General features: G+C 44.8%; 1 protein-coding gene across 1 annotated transcript in view; it reads left to right on the forward strand.

Moving 5' to 3' along the window:
• Positions 1–22,427, forward strand: part of WWOX (WW domain containing oxidoreductase) — a 904,953-nt gene extending 882,526 nt beyond the window's left edge. The window contains exon 10 of the mRNA XM_083163617.1: positions 21,702–22,427. Coding sequence (XP_083019743.1) covers positions 21,702–21,890 — 189 coding nt within the window. The 3' untranslated portion in view covers positions 21,891–22,427. The remainder of the gene's footprint in view (positions 1–21,701) is intronic.
• The last annotated feature ends 200 nt before the right edge of the window (positions 22,428–22,627 follow it).

Here is a 22,627-nt window from a genome sequence, read left to right on the forward strand (position 1 = left end):
AGAAGACGCCTAAATGATGAACATGTGGGTGATTTTTACTGTTACTTTTATATTATTACTGTTAGTATTTGCACATTTAAGCCTCGTTAATGAGAAAGTATATGGAAAAGTGACAAAATTCTTTACTTTACCTTAGTAATCAGGGGCGATCCTATGAGCCGCGAGCTAGATTAACTATATACTAGGGATGTGCACCGGCCACTTTTCGGGTTTTGGGTTCTGATTACCTTGAAGTTTTGGGTTCTAATGGGTTTTGGCAAAACACCTCCTAAGTGTTTTGTGTTTGGATTTTTTGGGTTCTGATTTTTTTGTTAAAAAAGCATAAAAACTGCTTTTTTTTGCTCCTAAACTATATTAACCTCAATAACATTCATTTCCACTTATTTCCCATCTATTTTGAACACCTCACACCTCACAATATTGTTTTTAGGGCAAAAGGTTGCATCGAGGTAGCTGGATAACTATGCTAAGTCACACAAATGTGCGGCACAAACACGTGGCTCATGTAAGAGAGGCACTGCAGCGGCAGACAGGATGGCAGTTTAAAAAACTAGGCCCCAAAAAGATTATTATTATTGTGCAGTGAACCAGCAGAATTTATAATAATTAATTTTATTATTAGGTACTGATTGGCAGGGGCACTCAGTGGCACACGTCAGTGCACCAGCAGCATAGAATTATTTTTTACAGTCCCACACAGCACAAGTATTATTTTTCAATTAAATTAGATATAGCAGCCTAGTATGTAGTTGTACTACTAGGTAGGTACACTTAGGCAGTAACACTGCCAGTGGCAACAGTGGACTGAGTAAATAATACTGGCAACCTCTTTTCACAGTATTCAGTGCAGGCAGCACCTGTGGACTATATATAATTCAATTAATTAAGTATTAATAATATAGCAGCCTAGTAGGTAGAGAAAATAAACTACTAGGTAGGTAGGCAGGCAGTAGCAATGCCAGTGGTCACCACAAAAGGTAGTTATATTACGCACCACCAGTAGCTTTATGCAGTGCACCAGCAGAATTTATAATAATTAATTTTATTATTAGGTACTGCTTGGCAGTGGCACTCAGTGGCACACGTCAGTGCACCAGCAGCATGGAATTATTTTTTACAGTCCCACACAGCACAAGTATTATTTTTTAATTAAATCACTGTTGCCACTGGCAGTGCTACTGCCTACCTAGTGTACCTACCTAGTACATACTAGGCTGCTATGTCTGATTTAATTAAAAAATAATACTGGCAGATTCAGTGCAGGCAGCACCAGTGGACTATATATAATATAATATATTACAGCACAGCACCAGAGGTAGGCCCCAGCACAGAGGAGACAGTAGTACTACTACAGGTACACAGTTAGACTGTCCTCCTTGCTAGGGAGAGCCCACCCTAAGCAGAGAGGAGAACAGAGTACACAGCAGCACTGAGGGAGACAGCCCCAGCGAATAAAATAATTACAGCACAGCACACCAGAGGTAGACCGCACAGAGGAGACAGTAGTACTACAAGTACACAGTTAGACTACACAGCAGCACTGAGAGACACCACCAGCGAATAAAAAATATTGCGTTCAAGGTCAAGCTCAAGTTTAAGCCCCAGCAGCAGCACCAACACACCCTCTCCCAACCCACTACTAGACTGGAGTGAAGATGGCGGGCGCAGCAGCCGCTTTTAAAGCCTTGCGAAATCCGGTGCCGGGAGATGACGTTCTAACCACGCGGATGGACCCGAGTCAGGCGGGAATCTCAGAGCGCTGCTTGGAACTGGGCTCGTAATGATGACGTCCGGGGGGGCTTGGATCTCTTGAATCCGAGTCTGCACATCTCTACTATATACCGCACCTACGGTACCTCCGGACTCACCAATGGTGCTGCACACATAAATCTGAGAGCCTGGGGTGAGTTTGGGCCTCAACAGATGCGAATTGCACTGCCCTTGCTGGCAGCTCACCTCTTTGCACCATAACGTTGATTCCATAAATTTGGGGCTTATTTATTTATTACCAGTTTCTTATATAGCGCACACATATTCTGCGCCGCTTTACAGAGAATATTTGAACACTAACGTCAGTCCCTGCCCCAGTTGAGCTTACAATCTATATTCCCTACCACATGTAAAGGCAGACATTCTAGGGTTAAGTTTGTTAGTAGCCAAATACCCTACCAGTATATATTTGGATTGTGGGAGGGAAACAGAGTACCCAGAGGAAACCCATGCAAGCACGGGGAGAATATACAAACTCTGCACAGTTGGTGCCATGTTGGGAATCGAAACCATGACAGTACTAATAGCTACTGTACATTAGTACGGTTATATTCTTGGTTGTGGTGTGGGCAGGTTGGGATGTGGCTTTCTTTGAACCAAAATTTATATATTTTAACTGTTACCATGTTTACTTGGGTTACCTTTCAATGGGCAGTACGGATGGTGTAATGTTAGCATTACTGCCTCACAGCGCTGAGGTCATGGGTTCTATCCCCACCAAGGCCCTCACTGTGTGGAGTTTGTATATTCTCCCCGTACTTGCGTGGGTTACCTCCGGGTTCTCCTGTTTCTTCCCACATTCCAAAAACATACTGGTAGGTTATTTTGCTTCTAAAAAAATGAACCCTAGAGTGAATGTATGCATGCACATGTGGTAGGGAATATAGATTGTAAACTCCACTGGAGACTGATGTGAATGTTCTAATATTCTCTGTAAAATGCTGTGAATATGTGTGCGCTATATAAATAACTGGTAATAAATAAATACAAATGGTTCCTCACTCTTCCTTTCATTTATGTAAAAAAGTCCTGTACGCTGGTCACGAAGTTGCTCGGGGGAGGGGCCTAGTAAGCAGGAAGCAAAAGTCTGCGTTCAAAAAGTGTTAAGCTGTTGATTCAAGGAGGTCGGGGGGAATAGCCTTCTGTAGTGCATTAAAAGGTTCTATTTCTCAAACACACTAGTTCCTATACAATGTAATATTTATCCAGTATTACTAATTAGGAAAACCTAGGAACACTGGGGAGCGCCTCTTCTCATTTTGGATTTTGACGTGGCCTACTCTCAGGTTTAATAATCATGTAGGGTTACGAGAACAGCCAGCCATTAATTAGCTACTTATAATTTATCATTTCCGGTGCACTGAATTCTCAGAAGGGAAAAATAAAACCTTTTTCTTTTTTCCTCCTGTTTTATTTCTCTGTGGAAAAACGAAATAGCAATTTTGTAGTGAATTATTGATCAGCCCCTCTTCTGCAATCACCGTGTATTGGAAGGGGAGAGGAATCCGAGGGATTTTGGTGTCAGGCAATAAGGCGTAACTCAGCAGGCTCTGATTTCTGGGATTAGCAAAGCTCGGAGGCTGTATTCAGATGATATGTTGCAGTAAGTTTGTTATAATGAATAATTATTTACCATGTATAGAGTCAGTATATTCTGCTGCACCTAACAGTTAGGAATAAAACAGGAATAAAATGAGATTGAGTTTTAGCAGGCAGAAAAATAAGAGAGTCCTGCTTGCATGCAATAGGTTAACATTCATTATCATCCTTATTGCATCACTCAGTCGAATAGAAAATCACCTCCTTAATTTACCTCAGTAAAAGCATTCGTCGATATATATCAAATATAATAAAGGGGAGGAGTTATTTACTCCATCTGGGCAGCGGCCATGGTCCAACTGCTCATCAGCGTATTTGTCTGCCTTCTGCATTTTCAGAGATGCTCCTAGCAAAAAAAAAAAAAAATATTAGGAATTATCCGGATGACCCTGCACTCACTGGTGCCTCTCTCACTAGTGCCTCTCTCAGATTTTCACCGCTTTCGACATTTCTTCAGCAGCGCTATCGATCCCCACCCATGCCAGTGGCGGCTCCAAAGGGGAGCAGGCTGCAGCATTTTCATTTTTCAAATAGGGGAGAAATACCAACTGCCAGTGAGTCAGTTTGGCATGACAGTTGGTATGGCTGCCCTATTTGAATTTTTAACTGTGCTGCAACCCCCCCCCCCCCCCCCCCCTTGATCATATATATGTAGGGTCGTGTCTAGATCCACTTCTGTTTTGTGACCAGGATGTGTGGTGAGGTGTGGGCAGAAGTTGTTAGATGCCCTCACAGCGTTTTTTATTTTATCTGTAATTTACGTACAGTAGGTGTAGGTTATTTTGTTTTATTTCAGCTGGATTGTACCCTCGCAGGCTGCGCTTCACTCCCCACTCTTCGCTTGCCTCAGATTTATTTCCCCCCTACAGGTGTATGTGGACCCAGTGCATGATGGGAAAAGTAAAAAAATAGAAGTGGATCTAGCCACAACCTTATAGGTAGCAAGTTCTGTTCGTACACTTTTAATTTAATTTAAATAGATATATTTCTTATATCTCCATTGGGGAACACTTTATGATTACTTACGGTCAGAGCGTGACTTCCCAGAGCCAGTGACCCCCGCCTCCTGCTGATATGACTGGTTTAGAGGGAGGCACTGTGCAGCGGTTGCTGTGATTACATAAACAGTATTACCTGTATCTACAAAGTGTTAATATTGCTCACTGTATTGTCTTGGTAGAATGTAAGTTCACACTTCCCTCCGTGCCGCATGGAGCGAGAGAAGAACGGGAGCCTCAGATTGGACAGTGACACCTCGCTGTTAGTCATCGGTTTTCTAGTCATACTTTGGCAGTGCTTTTTGGTTGAGCAAATTAGCCTGAAGTGTTGTGCCCTTGGCTGGCAAATCCTTTTAACCCGGTCGAGTGGAGATCATGAATATCTAGATTGTTCCCATGTCTGTTATTCTCCTGTGTTTATCTGGCGGAGCTGTCAGTCAGGCCATTATAGCTGCCTAGCACACTGAAATCACTTGTCCACTCACAAAAGCGGAGTCTGTTGATGATAAGCTAAACAAAACCGGGAGGAATGCTGCTGCCAGAACTCTGCGCAATGAACCTTAGTGCATCAGGTGTAAACACAATGAGGCCCCCGCTTACTGGCCGCCTGCCAGCTTCTCCTATACCTCCAGATGCATGCTATAAGGCGCTGCTGGAAATCACTACCTACAAATCACTGTCTTACTTGGAAACGCCGTATTAGGACATAAACACAGGCATTAATATTATGCATTTATTAGGTATTTTATTTTCTAAAAACCTAATATGGTTGAAATTCTTAAAAACAATGAAACTGCAGGGACCTACAGGGGCAAACGTAGGATTTTAAGAGGGGGGTTTCCAAATATAATCCAAAATCTCCCACTCTGTATTGGAGTAAGTACTGATGTCTGGGGAAGTGGTAACAGCCCTGAAAATTGGTATTTTTATACACTGGATAATGTATGGAATACAGTAGTAATATTTATCAGTACAGATGGTCTATAGTATAGAGTGTTTCACACATTTAAATAAGATACAGTAAGTGGTCAGGAAAAGGTTAAACATATCATAATAAATAAATTACACAAACTTAATAGAACCAGTACTACACTTTCTAAACTCACAATCTCCCACTTCATGGTACCAGATGTAATGGGTTGCAAATCCGGCGGCTGTTCGGGATGCCGGATGTACTCACTGGCTTTTTTTAAAGGGGCAATCACTTACAAGGCACAGCCATGGCTTGTAAACGACTGCCCCTTTAAAAAACAACTGCTGTCCGGTATCCCACACGGCCGCCGTACATGCACCCTACCTCCCGCCCTATGACCCCCCTGTATATGTGCCGCATCTTGGCACTTCTAGTATATTTTTCTGTTACAATACTAAAATGTACCCAGATAGGAAATGAACAAAGCATTGTTTTATTTTGAGAAAATACACATCAGAGATGCGTCCAGTGCATAATTCTACTCCCACATTCCGCCATGTGTTACAACATGGGTCTGTCAAACTCTTATTAAATTACAGCCAGCAAGGGGCTTTATATGGTTGCAAGGGGAAGGTTGGGGTTAGGTTGTGGGAGGATAGGGTTAGGCTGCAGGTGGGAAGATTTAGGGTATGCTCTGTGTGTGACATCTGCCCCTAGTGTATATCTCTGAGGCCACCCTAGCAGGGAGAATGTAGTTTTGCAGCTCTCAGCTGCTTCTATGAAATGTATGGGGTTTACTTGTGCGGTAGGCAGTGGCGGTTCTTACCTCTGTGAAGAAGAGGGGCTGCTTCAATGCCGTGCCCCACCGCCTCCACTGCCGCTACTGCTGGACCCCACCAACCGTGCCCGCTGGTCCCCAGCCTATATGGGCTGCTTCGGCAGCAGTCCATAGAAGCATATTCACAGTCCTGGGTCTGGTGCATGCGCAGTATCATCCTCGGTACTGCCCATGTGCAGAACCTGTTTTTATGGGCTGCCGCCACAGCAGCCCGTATCTTGCTTCACATAGTGGCAGATTTTACCTGGGGGGGCTGCAGCCCATAGGTAAAAACCACCACTGGCGTTAGGTAATACAAATATATAGCCGTAAAGATGATCATTTTATTTTTATTTTATTTATTTAATTGAATGTCTTTTATTATCAGTAAAGCATCTGCATATGCAATTAAAACATAAAGTACAGTAATGTATGCCGCTTACATTTACCAATTACTTGTTTATTTAAAAGCAACGCATTTTCAAGCCAGAATCACCAATGTTTGTTGCGTATAGGGCAGAGGTTCCCAATCTTTTTCGGATCGAGGCACCCTTGAGTATCAGAATTTTTCCACGGCACCCCTAGGCCCCCCCAAAAATATATAAAATTAGGAAGTCTGTGTTTATATGTGTTTCTTAGGTTCAGTTATGTGGTAAAGGGCAGGATTTGCTTCTGATTATACACATATTTTATGATTGGCAGCCACCAGCACTGGTTTTGTCCATAAATAATTTGAATTGGTCCTGGTCCACCAACCCGTGGCACCCCTGCAAGTGTCCCGAGGCACCCCAGGGAGCCACGGCACACAGTTTGGGAACCACTGGTATAGGGAATTTCTGTCTTCATTGGATTATAGGGACGCTAGCCCAGTCCCTTCTGCTCAGGACTATACTTACCAAAGCAATGGGTTCTGGGGTATACCCACAATGCCCTGTTTATTTCTGTACAAGGCTGAAGTACTGTTATCACAGTGCACCCAGGGTCTGCTGAGTGTTATACCCCTTTCAGACCACAAATGCATGGTCGCACCGGGACTTTTAAAGGTTCTGGCAATATTCGGTTCGCTGATGTCACGAGGGGGCGCGTCATCGGGGCGGGGGAGGAGGAAGCACTTAGAGCTGGCGCTGCTCCTAGCGCTGCCTCCTCCATAGTGTGAACGGGGAACGTGTTGCTCGACCCGTTTAACCCGTTCACACTGCACAGCAACACGGCAACGAGCCAGTAAGAACCCTGGTTTTTACCCGGTTCGGATTGCCGCGTTGCTACCGGTTAGCTGTAACTGGTAACCCCTTTCACATCGCACTAATTACCGGGTCGAACCGGGAAGAAACTGGCTTGTACCCAGTAATTAGCTGTGATATGAAAGGGGTATTAACCTATTCGGGGCAGAAATGACGCTCTGTGATGCAGTCTTTCTACCTCCTCCTGTTGCGGAAGAGTAACTATGCCCAGAGAGTGAGCAGTATTCTATACAATCCTTGTTAGTCATTTTATTAAAGTCCCTAATAAACTAATGGACTCATCTGGCAGCCGGTGGTAGCGGCGCTGTGTCACAGAGCTCTACACTCACTCAAAGTCATGGAGAGTCGCAGGTTGTTAGAATCTTCCTGATATCATTTACAAATGGCCCATTTATCATTATGAGGCGCGCACATCACAGAAACAAGGAAAGTGATTAGACCCTAATTACGGCTCCTTTTTTTTTAACATGGTAAATGGCCGAAAATGTTTGAAACTCAGGTGTAGAAGCTTCTCTCATTAACTCGTTTAATTGATTCCTGCTCCGTCTTTCTGTGACCATTTTGGGGTAATGTGTCAGTTTTTTGTATCTTTTACAAGTCCCTGTTTTGATTGAGTATAGATAACTAAGCAGCTGTAAATCCCCCCCATCCCGTAAGCTGAATTCAGTTCAACTGTCCCGCTTATTGTGGGATCGTCACAGATTTGTGGGACGTTCCTGCGTCCCTCCCGTGGCCAGCAATGTCCTACGGTGGGTGGGGGGGGGTCAGTTGGGAGTCGTCCCCCCTGTCGTCCGTGAATAGACGTCACAGCATCTATTCTTGCAGAGGGGCTGGCCAGCAGCTTACAGAGCTGCTCATCATGCCCCCACAGAGATGGAAAATGGGGGCGTGTGAGTGCTTACAATGTTAAATGCACCCCCATTGTCAACGCCACCCCCAATATCAACGACAACCCCAAGCGTGGCAAGCGCAGCGAGCCCGCGAGGGGCGACGGTACGCGTCCTCCGACTTTTTCATACCCCCACTATCCACATCGGTGTGGAGTTGATTTTGCGGAGGATGCTTACCGCCGCCCCACGCGGGCGCGCTGCGCTCGCCATACTTCGGGTTGTTGTTGATATTGGGGGTGGCGTTGACAATGGGGGGGCATTTAACATTGTGAGCACCTATCAGGGTGCTTGTACAATTAAAAATCGCATTGCATCGCATGCCATAATATGGCATGCGATGTGATGCACTACAATCAAAATCTGGGGCGCTGTGCTAGGAAACAAGTACCGAAAAAGATAACAGTCCTCTTAAGCATCCGACCTCTTCCAATTGCACAGCTGCACTTGAACACAAACACCATGTAGCATAACATTTCAACACTTCACTTAATAGGTTCCTCTCAGAGGCCCTTATTCTGATCGGTGCGGATATATCCGCGTGCGTTCGGCCCGCCGATGTTTTGTGTCTGCGCATGTGCAGAGGCGTCTCTGCGCATGTGCGAGCGGGGCGTACGGCAAAATCCTGCATGATATGTGAACACTCCGAACAGGGGGTGGAAAGGGGCGTGAAGGGCTATTTGGGCTCATTACCATATGCATACGCCCCGCGTTTCATGGGAGTTCCCATGAAAACGCTGGGCGTACGTATGGTAATGCGGCCGTGACGCACGTGTAGGGGGCGGACATATGACATCGCCGGATGTCAGCTGCCCGCCCAGATCCCTGCTTTTGCACGGAGAAATGTCCGTGTGGTCTGAGGTTGCGGGTGCTGGTGGAGCACACGGTCCTGCATTCGATGGTCTGCGACCATCGAATGATGGGGGAGGTTCCCTTAGATGGAGGAGGCGTATTCCGTGAAAAATACACGTGCGGTCCGTTCGGCCAGCTTGTTACCGCATACGGACGGAGTTGGCGATCCGTATGGAAGGCGGGGTTTCGCACGCACGGTCCTGGCCGCATAATCGGCTCCGGCCGCACCGATCAGAATAAGGGCCAGAGAGAGAGAGAGAGAGAGAGAGAGAACGAGAACAATGCTTGGTGTAGTTTCCAAGGATCACTGGTGCACCAGCTGTCCTCTCTCCCATATTACACAGTATGTACAATTGACACCCCCTTACTTGCTTCCTTCACATGGGTCGTTCACAAGGTGGTTGGAAAAGAGATCTGATTCCAGAGGCATGATTGGTTGGGAGCCTGGACATTGCCCACTCACTGTGTTATTGTTGCATGTTAATAGTGGCTCAAATGCTTGTATTGGCCTGACTTCACCGTACACTACCAGACGGTGGTAGTTCCTAAAGCTTCTAAATATGAAAAGAAGTGATGTTGCCTACGACAACCAATCAGATTATGCCTCTCATTTATCTATTGCATCCTAGAAAAAGGTAGACAGAATCAGATTGGTTGTCATAGGCAACATCACTTCTTTTCATATTTAGAAGCTTTAGAAAGTTTACCCTTATAAGGTGCCAATTCAATTAGTGGTAAATGTACTCCAGTCTGCTGTGATTTTCTCTTGGCATCTTACCTGGAAATATGTCCTGTTTCCGGTTTGCAGCTGGTGTCTGTTGTCCCATTTCATGTTATTTTTGTTAATAGCTTGATATAAAAGTATATTAATAATGTGTCTAGCAGGTAGTAGAGCAGTAACCAGGACTTATTGAACAGGAAAATAACCACACAAGACATTTTAAAAATAAGAATTCTTTAATTTATATATATATTTATTTTTGACAAACCAGTAGCCCAGTCCGTGCCGGGGGGGTGTCAGACACATTATTCGGTAATGAAAAGCTTACATGCATGGCATTCAATTATAACATTATCACAAATAACCTAAGATCAGTGTATGCATAATAATGTGTCCAAATCATAGTATTTACATATATTACATAGCTCCACACCAGATAATATACAACAGTGGTGTCAAACTCATGGCCCTCCAGCTGTAGCAGAACTACACATGCCAGCATGCCCTGCCACAGATTGTATATAATGGATTGCTAAAGCTGTGGCAGGCAGGGCCGGCACCACCACTAGGCAGCTTTAGGCATTTGCCTAGGGCTCCGGCCACTGGAGGGCGGTAGTGAGCTGCTGGAGGAGCAGCAGCAGCAAAGCTCCCACCAGGAGAGCAGGAAGAAGGAAGCAGCTGCCCGCACAAGTACTTTTCAGCATGGAGCAGCAGGTAAGCCGAACCCCTGCCCCCACTGGAGCCTGCCCATGGATCAGTGCTGACCCCCGCTGATTGTCAGCGGCGGGTAGCGCCCGCCCCAAACCCCCCCCAGCGCGCACGCGGTAATCCCCTGCTCCCTCTGCCCCCGTTCTGGGCATCGGCCGCATCACCTCACCACCACCCCCCGTGGAGCGTGAGAGCCGGGGCGCCCTCCGCCTCTCCAGCCTGGGGCGCTCAGGTTCCTTGAACCGGCAACTGATCTACACATATTTACAATCTATAGAAAGACAACTCCCTGCAATATGGGGTCACTATTGTATGTGTTATACTGCTGCCACACATGCAGCTATATCCTGGATTGTTGTATGTTAACGTGCATCATAGTTACCTCCCCTCCTGCATTCTGCAGGAGACTCCCTGACATACCAACAATCTCCCTCTCTCCCTCATTAGTCTAGAAATCTCCCTCATGTCACCTAGCCCACATTACACTGTTACATCATAGTTACCTCCCCTCCTGCATTCTGCAGGAGACTCCCTGAAATAACAGCAATCTCCCTCTCTCCCTCATTAGTCCAGCAATCTCCCTCATGTCACCTAGCCCACATTACACTGTTACATCATAGTTACCTCCCCTCCTGCATTCTGCAGGAGACTCCCTGACATAGCAGCAATCTCCCTCTCTTCCTCATTAGTCTAGCAATCTCCCTCATGTCACCTAGCCCACATTACACTGTTACATCATAGTTACCTCCCCTCCTGCATTCTGCAGGAGACTCCCTGACATAGCAGCAATCTCCCTCTCTCCCTCATTAGTCTAGCAATCTCCCCCATGTCACCTAGCCCACATTACACGGTTACATCATAGATACCTCCCCTCCTGCATTCTGCAGGAGACTCCCTGAAATAGCAACAATCTCCCTCATTAGTCTAGCAATCTCCCTCATGTCACCTAGCCCACAATAAACTGTTACATTTTTTGATAAAAATGGAATGTGAGACAGATACATTTACATTGAATCATCGGCGCCATTTCCCAGCACATTACCAAGTATAGTAGCTCTTACTAACTGCTTTGGGGCCCATCTACATTTGGATATAAATAATTTTAAAGTATTCCTCTCAGATGTAGCAGTACACACCTACGCTTCTAGGTACCATGTTCACAAATTCTTTTCAAAATCTCTCCATATATATGGAACTAGACACGCCCTTTGGGGGGAGCATGACACGCCCCCTAAATGGGGCGCTGTACAAAATTCTACTACCAACTATAATCTCTCTGAAAGTTAACTAGTTTTCAAAAGTAGGCAAGTATGACATGCATCAACTCAGGATTTCTCATACCTCCCCTCTTATTATTATTATGGATTCTAAGTGCAGCATCCACCATTCTGATTGGTCTCTGGGGTGCACTTAACAATTTCTTGAATATGTTTTTTTTGTGAGTTTATTTTTTATTATCAAATTATGACACTAACTGCTATTTAAGCCCAATTGAGTAAAATTGTATTAACAAATATGCTGATTTGTTAATTATACTGAATAAGGACTAAATGGTAGTTAAAACAGTAGTAAAAGGTTGGTTTGTACAGTGGAGGTGGCCATTTTATAGACTGTGATGTCACTGGTTGCTAGTGAACTGATAGGCTGCTTTCATATGACCCTGCACACAAAATGGGTGCTTACAGATTTTTCACCATGTATAACTATCAAACACTGTTTAGGAGCAGGATTTATAATGTGTAATTTTAATATTTACTTTTTGTAGTAAGCACTAACCGCACAGCTTTGGGTTAATGAGAACTCCTTGAAATCCCATCTGCTTACATGGGCAAACATTCATGAGTGACAAATGCTTCCTGTCTTATTGCAGGGTTATAAATCAGGGCCAGATTAAGGGAGGGGGGCACAGGTTGTACCAGTGCCCCCTACCCCCAGCCCCCTCTGTCTAGGGGTCCCCTGTGGTTGGCATATATTTAAAAAGAATAATTTTAAGCTTAAGGTTTTGAGCATGGGAGTGGGGTAGTGCTGCAGCTTCACCTATCTGCCAATGTGACAATGATTAATGGTGCTGAGCATCGGGAGCCAAGGCACACTGACTGCACTAGAGGTCAGAGGCTGAGAGGCTTGGCTGAGCTCTTCACATGGCCCATGGAGCACAGCAGCAGCTGCCTCCTCATGGGAGGGTTTTTAATTAGAGGCAGCATCTGTCAGGGCTCCTACAGAGTAAGGTACAGAGGGACAAACAAAGGCTTTTCATGTGGTATTATATGTATATATATATATATATATATATATATATATATATATATATATATATAGATAGATTGGGGTGATGGCCTGGCACTCCCGCAGCTGGGTCCAGCTACCCAGGTGCCCTCCAAGTCAGGTAGGTAGGAAGATGGATAAGGCGGCACTCAGATGGTTTTTTTTAAGGTGTATAATTGGCAAAAAACAGGACGCTGTTTTTTGCCAATTATACACCTTAAAAAACCCCATCTGAGTGCCGCCTCATCCATCTTCCTATATATATATATATATATATATATATATATATATATATATATATATGAGTCGCCCTTCCTTCAGTTACCCATTGACCAAGTCTATACTGCCTTTACTGTGTGTTTTGACAGTGTAATATTCTCCCATGCAGTTTGTGGCCAGTAATGACAAGTGGGAGGGGCCCCTCGAAGGCTTAATCTGGCCCGTTATAAATAGAGATGTGCAGATCCGGATTTACCCGGATCTCAAAATCGCAGTGTATTACGTCCCTTTGGCACTTGACAAAACAAACATTGAACTGTGTTGTCTCCAGGTTTCTGTACATTGTAACTGGCAAAGTAGTGTAGCCAATAAATGCACAATGTGTTGCAACCTACTGTAGATATGACCATTTACGGCTGGAATTAACCCAGCTACAGGAAATTATTGCTGTGTCATTATCGTGAAGGTGGTGGCCGGACCAATCAGGAAAGGGGGTGGTGGCTAAGGCTGGGTACACACTAATAGATATATCTTAGGATCATTTGATCCGCAGATATATCTTTAGATGGATATTGTAGTGTGTTCTTCATGCACACTGCCCAATCAGTCGTGACTGAAATAAATGCACTTGCCCGGTTAAGCTTTGTCACCGCCGGTTCCATTTGACGTGTTGCATAGTTAATGCAATTTGTCTGTTAACGACGACATTCACAGACATATCACTGGTAGACACTGGCCAATGGACCAGCGACATATCGGCCAATTCTACTAAAGCCCCTTACACACGGTGCGATTTTAGCCAATATCGCCAGGGATATGGTCACTCCAGCTGTGTATGGGGGCGACTGTCGCCGCTCCCGCAACCAGCGGCTTCCCACGGCAATCGGCTGTTTCCCCCAGCAGTTTCTGCTTTTCATCAGTGACCATATCTGGTCGCTGATGAAAAAGGGAACACTGAGCAATATATTGCTCCTTGTGTACGGAGCTTTACAGTACAGTAAGAGAGACCATGTGAGTGAGATAGCATTTGTATCTCAAGCCTCCTTGATGGTGCTAGTTGCCAGTCAAAGAGTAGGTCAGTGTTGCCTAAACACAATCCCTTAAGACACCCCCAACAGTTTACGTTTTAGGGACATCCCTAGTTGTGCACATGGTATTATCTAACAAATAACATCAAATGTGCCTAAGCATTGACATACATAAAACCTGGATTGTTAAGGTGCCCTGAGGACGCCGTTTGGTAACCACTACAGTAGGTCGATATCGGTACAGGTCACAAAATGGCTGCTTCCACAGTATATACTGTAGGTGACAGGTGGAATGTAAGCGTCATTACTTGTGTCTGCTCGGAGCCTTGCTCTCACAATGCATCGCACTGGAAGAAGTAGATGGATATTGGTTAGAGACACAAAGGATGGCAGTGATATCTTATTACCGCTTCCCTCCAGAAAGGTCACTTGCTTGTTAACTTTCCCATTGCTCGCTAGCACAAAACTGACGAGATCTAATGGTATTTAAGTTAAATGGCTTAAAGGGGGAACAAACGAGGACATCAATTTAGCTGTTTCCATCAGTGTGACAATGTGTTTCTCTGACACCGCTCATGGGGTGGCGGAAGGCCCTGCTTTCAGTGTAGTCATGAGCAGATAGTAGGGAGAAATCGCATCTCGTTAAGAGCAATGTTTCACTTAACTCCTTCCCGAAGCCGACAGAGAGATGCAGAGTTCTGTCAGGGAGGAGCAGTCACCACCGAGACTCCACACTCATTATTTCCCTCACTCGCTATCCATTATTAATTCTATGAAGTTTACCTAACACAACAAACAAAAAAATAGTTGTTGCCACAATTTGCTAATGAAATGTCACTGGGCAGCTGAGTGATATTCAGGACCCAGGCGGTACTGTAAAAGGAAAAAAAATGTTTGGGAAAAAAAATAAAGTTATATTTAAAGTATTTATTTTTCTTCCTGCAACTGAGAAAAAAAGGTGTAACAGGTGTGCAGTGGTATATGTATGTATGTAACAGCAATCTTTCTCAAGTAGGCAAGCATGCACTTAAATGAACGCCTTTCTTACAGGTGTCAGAGCCAGATTTAGGAGGGGGGGGAGGGCCACAGCTGGCAAGTCAATTGCAAGTCAATTGCAACCACCCTTTCTCAGGGGACACCCACAATCCTTAATAACAGCTCTGGGTCCTAGGGAGCATTGCCACTGCCCCACGGCATCTGTATGTGTTTTGCACGGTACCTAAAATGGCACCCGGCAGCCAGTTGGGCTTCTGCAGAGCCACCTGGAGCCCTGGTCTGGCATCCAGAGTGTCCTTAGGATGCTCTGAGCAATGCTCTACTTCCCAAAGCTGCCAGCCCCGCCCCATAGGTGTGATGTGATGATGTCTAGGGGGTGTGGCCGAAGCATGGTGCACTGCCTCCCTGTTACATTGTGATTGCCTCTGTATGTTTGAAAGAGATGTAGTCACACTAGTACACCAGTAGATGGCAGTGTTTTGGTTACACACAGACACTATATATATATATATATATAGATATATATATATATATATATATATATATCTATATATATATATATATGTGTGTGTCAAGGTTTTGCCCAGGGGGCCCTGCCAACACATCCTGCACTTTAGTTCCCACCACCTAACATACACCCTGTAAACCTCTATCCCGGCCACACACACCCTATTCCACCCATGTACACCCTAATCCTCTTTTCCCATTACATACCCTTCTTCCACCTAATGTACCCAACATCCATCACCCCCCCCCCTTACATCCTACATAACCTCCTTTATTTTATATATATTTGTCCCCTTCTGGTAGCCAGTGGCCACTGACTTACCAACAAATCGGGAAGCCCGGGCGGGATGGAGTTACCTGCGGTGCGGGGGCTGGCTCTGGTCTCATCTCCTTCCTGCTGCTGCAGTGGCTGCTGTGGTCTGGGGGAGCAGTGCAGTGGATCGGAACTATAACAGATCCGATCCGTCAACCCCCGTCAGCCGCGCAACATCTATTCCCCGCCGTCTGCATTCTCCCTTCCCCGCACCCACGCCGGCCGCCAAACTTTAAGGTAAAACAAGATTCAGTTCTTCAACTTTGGCTTTTGGGTGCTTATGTGCACTTAACAGAAACACACTCTATGGGGCAGATTTACTAAGCTTAGAGAAGAGATAAACTGGAGATAAAGCGGAGAAAAGGTAAAAGGAGATAAAGCACAGCCAATCAGCTGTGTTTGAATAAGACAGTTGGGAGTTGATTGGCTGGTGCTTTATCTCCTTTTACCTTTTCTCCACTTTATCTCCAGTTTATCTCTTCTCCAAGCTTAATAAATCTGCCCCTACACTGAAAAGTCTGGACATGCAGCCAGTAAAATTGCTTAATTAATATCAAATGCTATAGAATTTATATTGAAGTTTGTGATCGCAGCATGTATGCTATCTTTGTACTGAATTTACCGATTGATTCAAGAAGGCTTTATCTTTTCTAGAGGACCTACAGCGTTAATACGTTAAATTGTTTCCTATTTTCTCTCAGAGTAAATGAGGCAACAAAAGTGACGAGTCCATTGTTTGAGACTTTTTACCACGCCAAATTTGTTAACATTAATCCTTTTCAGCACGGTGTCCTTGTCACATGACAGAGTGACACGACAGAAACTGGGTGACATTTTAAAGCCATCAGGAAGTGATTAAAGTGCTTTCTTCGTTATCAGTCTTATGCAAGGGTTTCACTCAGCTCTGATCAGCAACATGGATCGGCACTAATTAGGTGTCAGATAACCCCACTCACTCACTGCTGCATTGTCTGAGCCACAGACACGAGGACTGAAAATGTAAAACCTGTTATTACACTGTCAAAACAGCTCGGAAAATGAAAATGTCACTCAAAGTTGAGTTTGAAAAGCATAACACTGCCAACAGGGGCATTTTAAGAGACTTGTGCGGGCCACCTCTTTTCTGCAGTGCGATAGGTGCTGCACATTCACAGGTCTCCAGAAACATGGCCGCCCGCCATGTTCCCAGAATCAAATCTGTACTGCGCATGTGTGAATCACTGGTAAAATGGCCTAGGCACCATTTTCCAAGTGATTTCTACTGTAGCAGCGATGATGTGGGCGTCCTGAGAGGTGTATGAATAAACATGAGTGCAAGCTGTGCATTTTTGGCTCCCCTGGACCCAGGAATCTGTGTGCACCTCATATATGATAGAAATACCTATGTCTAGCAACTTATTCTCTAGAACACACAGATATAAGTCTACAAAAAATGTAGTTTTGGTATAATGTAGCCGACATTACTAACGACTAAGATGGAGGGGGGGGGGGATGAATGTAAAATGAATGTAAAACATAGTCCGTTTGAAAGGGTTCTTCTTAGGTGACCTGCAGTTAGAACAAATGCAAAGATATGAGAGTAGGGGATTGGTATGTAAACCCAGCGGTCAAAATCCCGACGCCGAAATCCCGACAAGGGGGGGGACACGTGAATCGACTCTCAGTGGGCCCGGTGCCTCGCTACGCTCGGCACACTAATTTATTCTACCTCTATGGATGTCGTGGACACCCACAGAGGGACAAAGTGCCGGGATTTTGATCGCCAGGATTCCGACCGCCGGGATTGTGACTGCATCCCGAGAATAGTATTGTGTTCAATTTGATTGTATTTCCTGAGTCAATGACTGGGGGTTTTATCAATACCCAGAGATGAACAGGATTAATTTGTCTACGTTCATAAAATGTAATTGGCAAAATATATAACTGTTCATGTCTGTTTTATACTGAAAACCTTTTCATCTTGTGAAAACCTCAGAAAGGAATTTACATCACTCTGAATTGGTTAGGCCAATTATTACCAGTTTATTACTTCACCTGGCTGAATACATCTGCCCCCCCCCCCCCCCCAGTTCTTATGGTCCACTCACAGTCTAGACACTAATAATATCGGTGCATGAGCACAGATCCGGTAAATTATTACCTCAGTCAATTTACCCATCTGTTCTGAAGCAGGGATATCCCTAATGTCTACTCTAGACTTTGAGTGGGCTATGAGGAGGGAATTTGGGAAACACTGGTCTACACTCTAAGCTCCAACAAGGCAGAAATTGAAGTACAGTTGTAAATCTCTGTAAATATGAATTTATTATATAAAGAGTGGATCACAACCATACCGATTTTAGAGGTTGTTATTCAAGAGAAATCATGTATTTCATTGCCACTGTGATGAGTCTGCTGAGGCCTCGTATGTGAAAACACAGCCTAGAAATTCACTCGCAACCAGCTACCATTTTCTATATGCTCATGAAACAAACAAAATGGCTGCCTATACTGTGGGGGGATGAGTTGACATAACAGGCATTGTACATGCTAACACCTTGGTGAACAGTTGCTTGCTTGAACCAATATTTCTGCAGCAGCGAAGAAGCCAGGAGAAAGGGCGGACAAGATTACATTTTGTAGCGCACCTCTCCACTTAGCCGTCCCGGAGTTAATCAAATGTATGTTAAAATATTTAGATAACAGGAGGCGAGCCGTGTTTTCTGGCATTGGACGGGGCTAGTGAGATTTATCACCACTTCACATTATCAGCCAAAAGATGGATTGGACCTAAAAATAAAATGCAGTACTTATAATTTACTGTCACAGGAATCTGCAATACCTTATGATACAATATAACCCATGTGACAGGAGAGGTTCGGGCTGAACCTCCTGGAGCGTCTGCACAGCGCAGATATCTGCCAAAATATTTCCTGGTAATTCACTAATTAACTTACTGGCAAAAATGCGAATAAAACCACAGCTAAATCTATATTATTTCCCTTCATTCCTCTAAGTACAATGAGGATGGGTGGCAGCTGCCTATAGAAATACGAGAGACTGGGGGGAACTGAAGTAACCCTTTAAATGCTGGAGGGTCACTCATGGCCCAGGGGTTAATTTGCCGTGGAAATGGCTGCAGGGTTTGGGGGGGGGGGGGGGGGGAGGGAGGTCTGAGTACTATCGTTCGAAGAAGCATTTGCCAGTGTGAAATACTTCTGACCAGAAATGTACGGACAGTTTTGGCTGGCATCCCAATTGCACTTTCTGTGATGGGCTTAATTGGAGTGCCTGGGTTAATTCTGAGCCATATTTTTTTATATCAGATGTGTCAGACTATATTGCTCCTCAGCATTAGCAGCCTGAGATTTTGAAGAGGCAAAGTCCATCCTTCAAAGAAATGATGTTAAACATAATACCTTTAAATAAGAGCCTTCGATTGATTTCTGGGAAAGGCTGAGAGAGAGAGAGAGAGAGGAGGTATTCCATGGTCCAAATGACTAGGAGTAGAAGTGGACGTCTGTCTTTCCAGTGTGCGGGGTTATACTTTCATGCATTAGCTATTTAGTGTATGGGATGTGTACTGCTAGCTATGAATATTAAAATGAAATACTAATGGCACATACATTCTGATGTCTCCTGCTAGAACCATTTTTGCTCGGTTCTTCACCTGTACAGTGGTGAATTTCCCATTAGGTATGTGCCGAGAGGTGGAAAAACAACAGCGGCTGTGAATAATAACCGATACGGCGGTCACTAAACATGGAATGTGGCTTCATGGGACTGGGGTGTGGCTAGGCTTCCTAACTCTCGTTTGCTTCTCCCTTGGGGACCGAGATATGTGGGCTGCTTTGTCTCCACATAATGTTACAGTGCAAGAGTTGGCCGATGCGGCTTGCACCCCCCTTCTGATTAGACTACTGGTCTATCAAAGGTCAATACCTTTCTTTTCCTCATTTTCACGACAATGTTTGTATTATTTAGCGCCTTTCAATGAAGGAGACATCGTATTGTGCTGGAGGTGGTGGTGACTCTAATGTAGCGATGGGGAACCTTCTGCCTTCCATCTGTTGTTGAACTACACATCCCAGTATGCCCTGTAACAGTTTTAGCATGGCCAAATAGCAAAACTGTAGCAGGGCATGCTGGTATATGTAGTTCAGCTGACAGGCCAAAGGATCCCAATCCCTGCTTTAATGGCTGGAGGCCCTGGCATAAAAAGGGTGAAGTTATAAGTGATGTAACCGAGGCGGGGTGGAGGGGAGTGTTGGCCAGAAATGTGCCCATGGATTGGCCCGGGGTAAATGCAGGTCACTTGCCATACTTTCCGGGGGGCTGGGAGGTGGAACCAATTTTCAGGAGCCTCCCGGCCATTCAATGAGGGTAGGCAAGCATTGTATTGCAGCTGAGAACAATAGGCCTTGGTGAGCCATGGTATCCAGAGAAGACTAGTTAAAGAAGGCTCCACTTGTAGGTTCTACTAGTTAGAGCAGGGCTGGGCAACACCGGCCCTCCAGATGTTAGTGAACTACACATCCCAGGATGCTTTGCATTAGTTTTGCTATGTGGCCATGCTGAAACTGATGCAAGGCATGCTGGGATGTGTAGTTCATCAACATCTGAAGGGCCGGTGTTGCCCAGCCCTGAGTTAGAGTAATAGGGATGTTGGACAGAAATCTAAATTTATATCAAGCTACCCTTTAGTGGGAAAGTCTGGAAATAGCGGGGTGTATCCCAGCACCCTGCAATTGGCACATTCCTCCTGATTCATGGAAGGTATTTCCATTGCTATACACAGTGGAGGCACTTGTGATTTGTTGGGGTGGCTGAGGATGGGTACGATCAGCTGGATGGGCATACGATAAACCCTTGATGGCTAACCTTGACGCTCAAGCTGTTGTTGAACTACACCTCGCAGCATGTTCTGCATCAGATTTAACATGGCCAAATAGAAAAACTGAAGCAGAGCATGCTGGGATGTGTAGTTCAACAACAGCTGGAGGGCCAAGGTTAGCCATCAAGTCGGTAAACTATTTTTGACCTCAACATTTAAAATGTCCTCCAAGTCTAAACATCACCTGTTATCACTTTTAGGAGCCGATTTAACAATAAAGGCATTTTTGTCCCGATAAGTTACATTTTCATCACATCCATAAGATATATTTTGTTGAGACCATTTGCCCAAATAATCTTATTTGGACACAAGTTTAGAAAAGAAGGACAAAAAGAAACGGGTTTATTTGTAATCGCTTTAATTCTGATATTCTCTGAGGTACCCCTGATGCTTAAAACGGAGGTACCTCTATGAAAACAGCCATCTACAGGTCAGGGATGGCAACCCTTTCCAGAAAGGCCGGGAGGCTCCTGTAACTCGATCCCCCTCCCAAAAAAAAAAGGTGGCCAAGCCTCCGACATTCCACACGTCAGAGTTTAAACACATAGATTTGCGGCTTTTCGTGGGGGGGGGTGCTAAAATGGTGTAAATATTTAGCCCCGCCCCTTCCTTAAAGACCAACGAATCTTGGTATTTGCAGTACTGGGGCAGGGCGTCATGATGTCAAGATCAGCCCCCCCCCCCCCTTTTATTGTGCCTCTACCACACAAGGAATGGGACTGTGCCTTATACTACTACTACTGTTTAACCTTTGTATGCCAGCAGTGTCTAACATTTTATTGTGTTGCAGTACACTTATGTTCTAGACACCTCGGGGAGAACCGTATCATGTAGCCAGAAGCATAATGTATTTGTATTTATTGAAGTTGTGTTGAAAGAATACGATGCAATATGGCTCATTTGTGAAAGCTCAGCATAGTCACTGAAGTTCGTCAGTTCTGTGCATAATTAACACCGTACTATGAAACTGATACATATATCTTTTCTATTCTAGCAACAAGGAGCTGCCACATCTGTCTACTGTGCAGTCTCCCCAGATCTGGAGGGCCTTGGAGGGATGTACTTCAACAACTGCTGCCGCTGCCTGCCATCACAGCAGGCCCAGAGAGAGGAGACGGCAGAGGCCTTGTGGGAGCTGAGCGAGAGGCTTATCCAAGAACGAGTTGGCAGCCAGTCCAAATAGCAGGGAGCCGCCGTTAGGATCAAAACACACGGAGTGTGTGCGCTAGGAATCTGCCAGCGCTGGAACCTTTCCAACCCTATCATCAAGAGGGTTTCTCTATACCTCTGATACAGATTAACTAGTGTTAAATGGAATAATAGCAGTCACAACATAGTGAAAAATGTTAAGTACTAGTGGGAAGTGGGGAATTCCGCAGGGTTAAAGGGACAATATCTCTTTCTTGGTGGTGGGTAAGCTCATTCCTTTGTCTTAAAATTAGGGAGTTTTCAAAATGGAGCAAAGATTCTTCCTATATAAAAACCCACATGATGCTGAATGACAGATGCCGTTACCTGGACCCTCATAAGGTACCTGGCGCACTTCCTGTCTATAATCGATGTATGGAAGGAATAATACAGTATATTGCGCTATAGAGTGTGGCCAGGCTGCTGACAATAAAAAGTTCTTATGAATGCACCCTTCTTGTTTACAAGTAAGCACAAAAAGACTTAGGGGCAGATTTATTAAGCTTGGAGAAGAGATAAACTGGAGATAAAGCGGAGAAAAGGTAAAAGGAGAAAAAGCACCAGCCAATCAGCTGTGTTTGAAAAAGACAGTTGGGAGTTGATTGGCTGGTGCTTTATCTTCTTTTACCTTTTCTCCACTTTATCTCCAGTTTATCTCTTCTCCAAGCTTAATAAATCTGCCCCTAAAGGTGCATACATACTTTACAATATTTTTGACCAATTTTGTTCATT

The sequence above is a fragment of the Crinia signifera genome, chromosome 11 (genome assembly GCF_055691185.1).
Source record: "Crinia signifera chromosome 11, ASM5569118v1, whole genome shotgun sequence".
In the NCBI taxonomy this organism is placed as follows: Eukaryota; Metazoa; Chordata; class Amphibia; order Anura; family Myobatrachidae; genus Crinia; species Crinia signifera.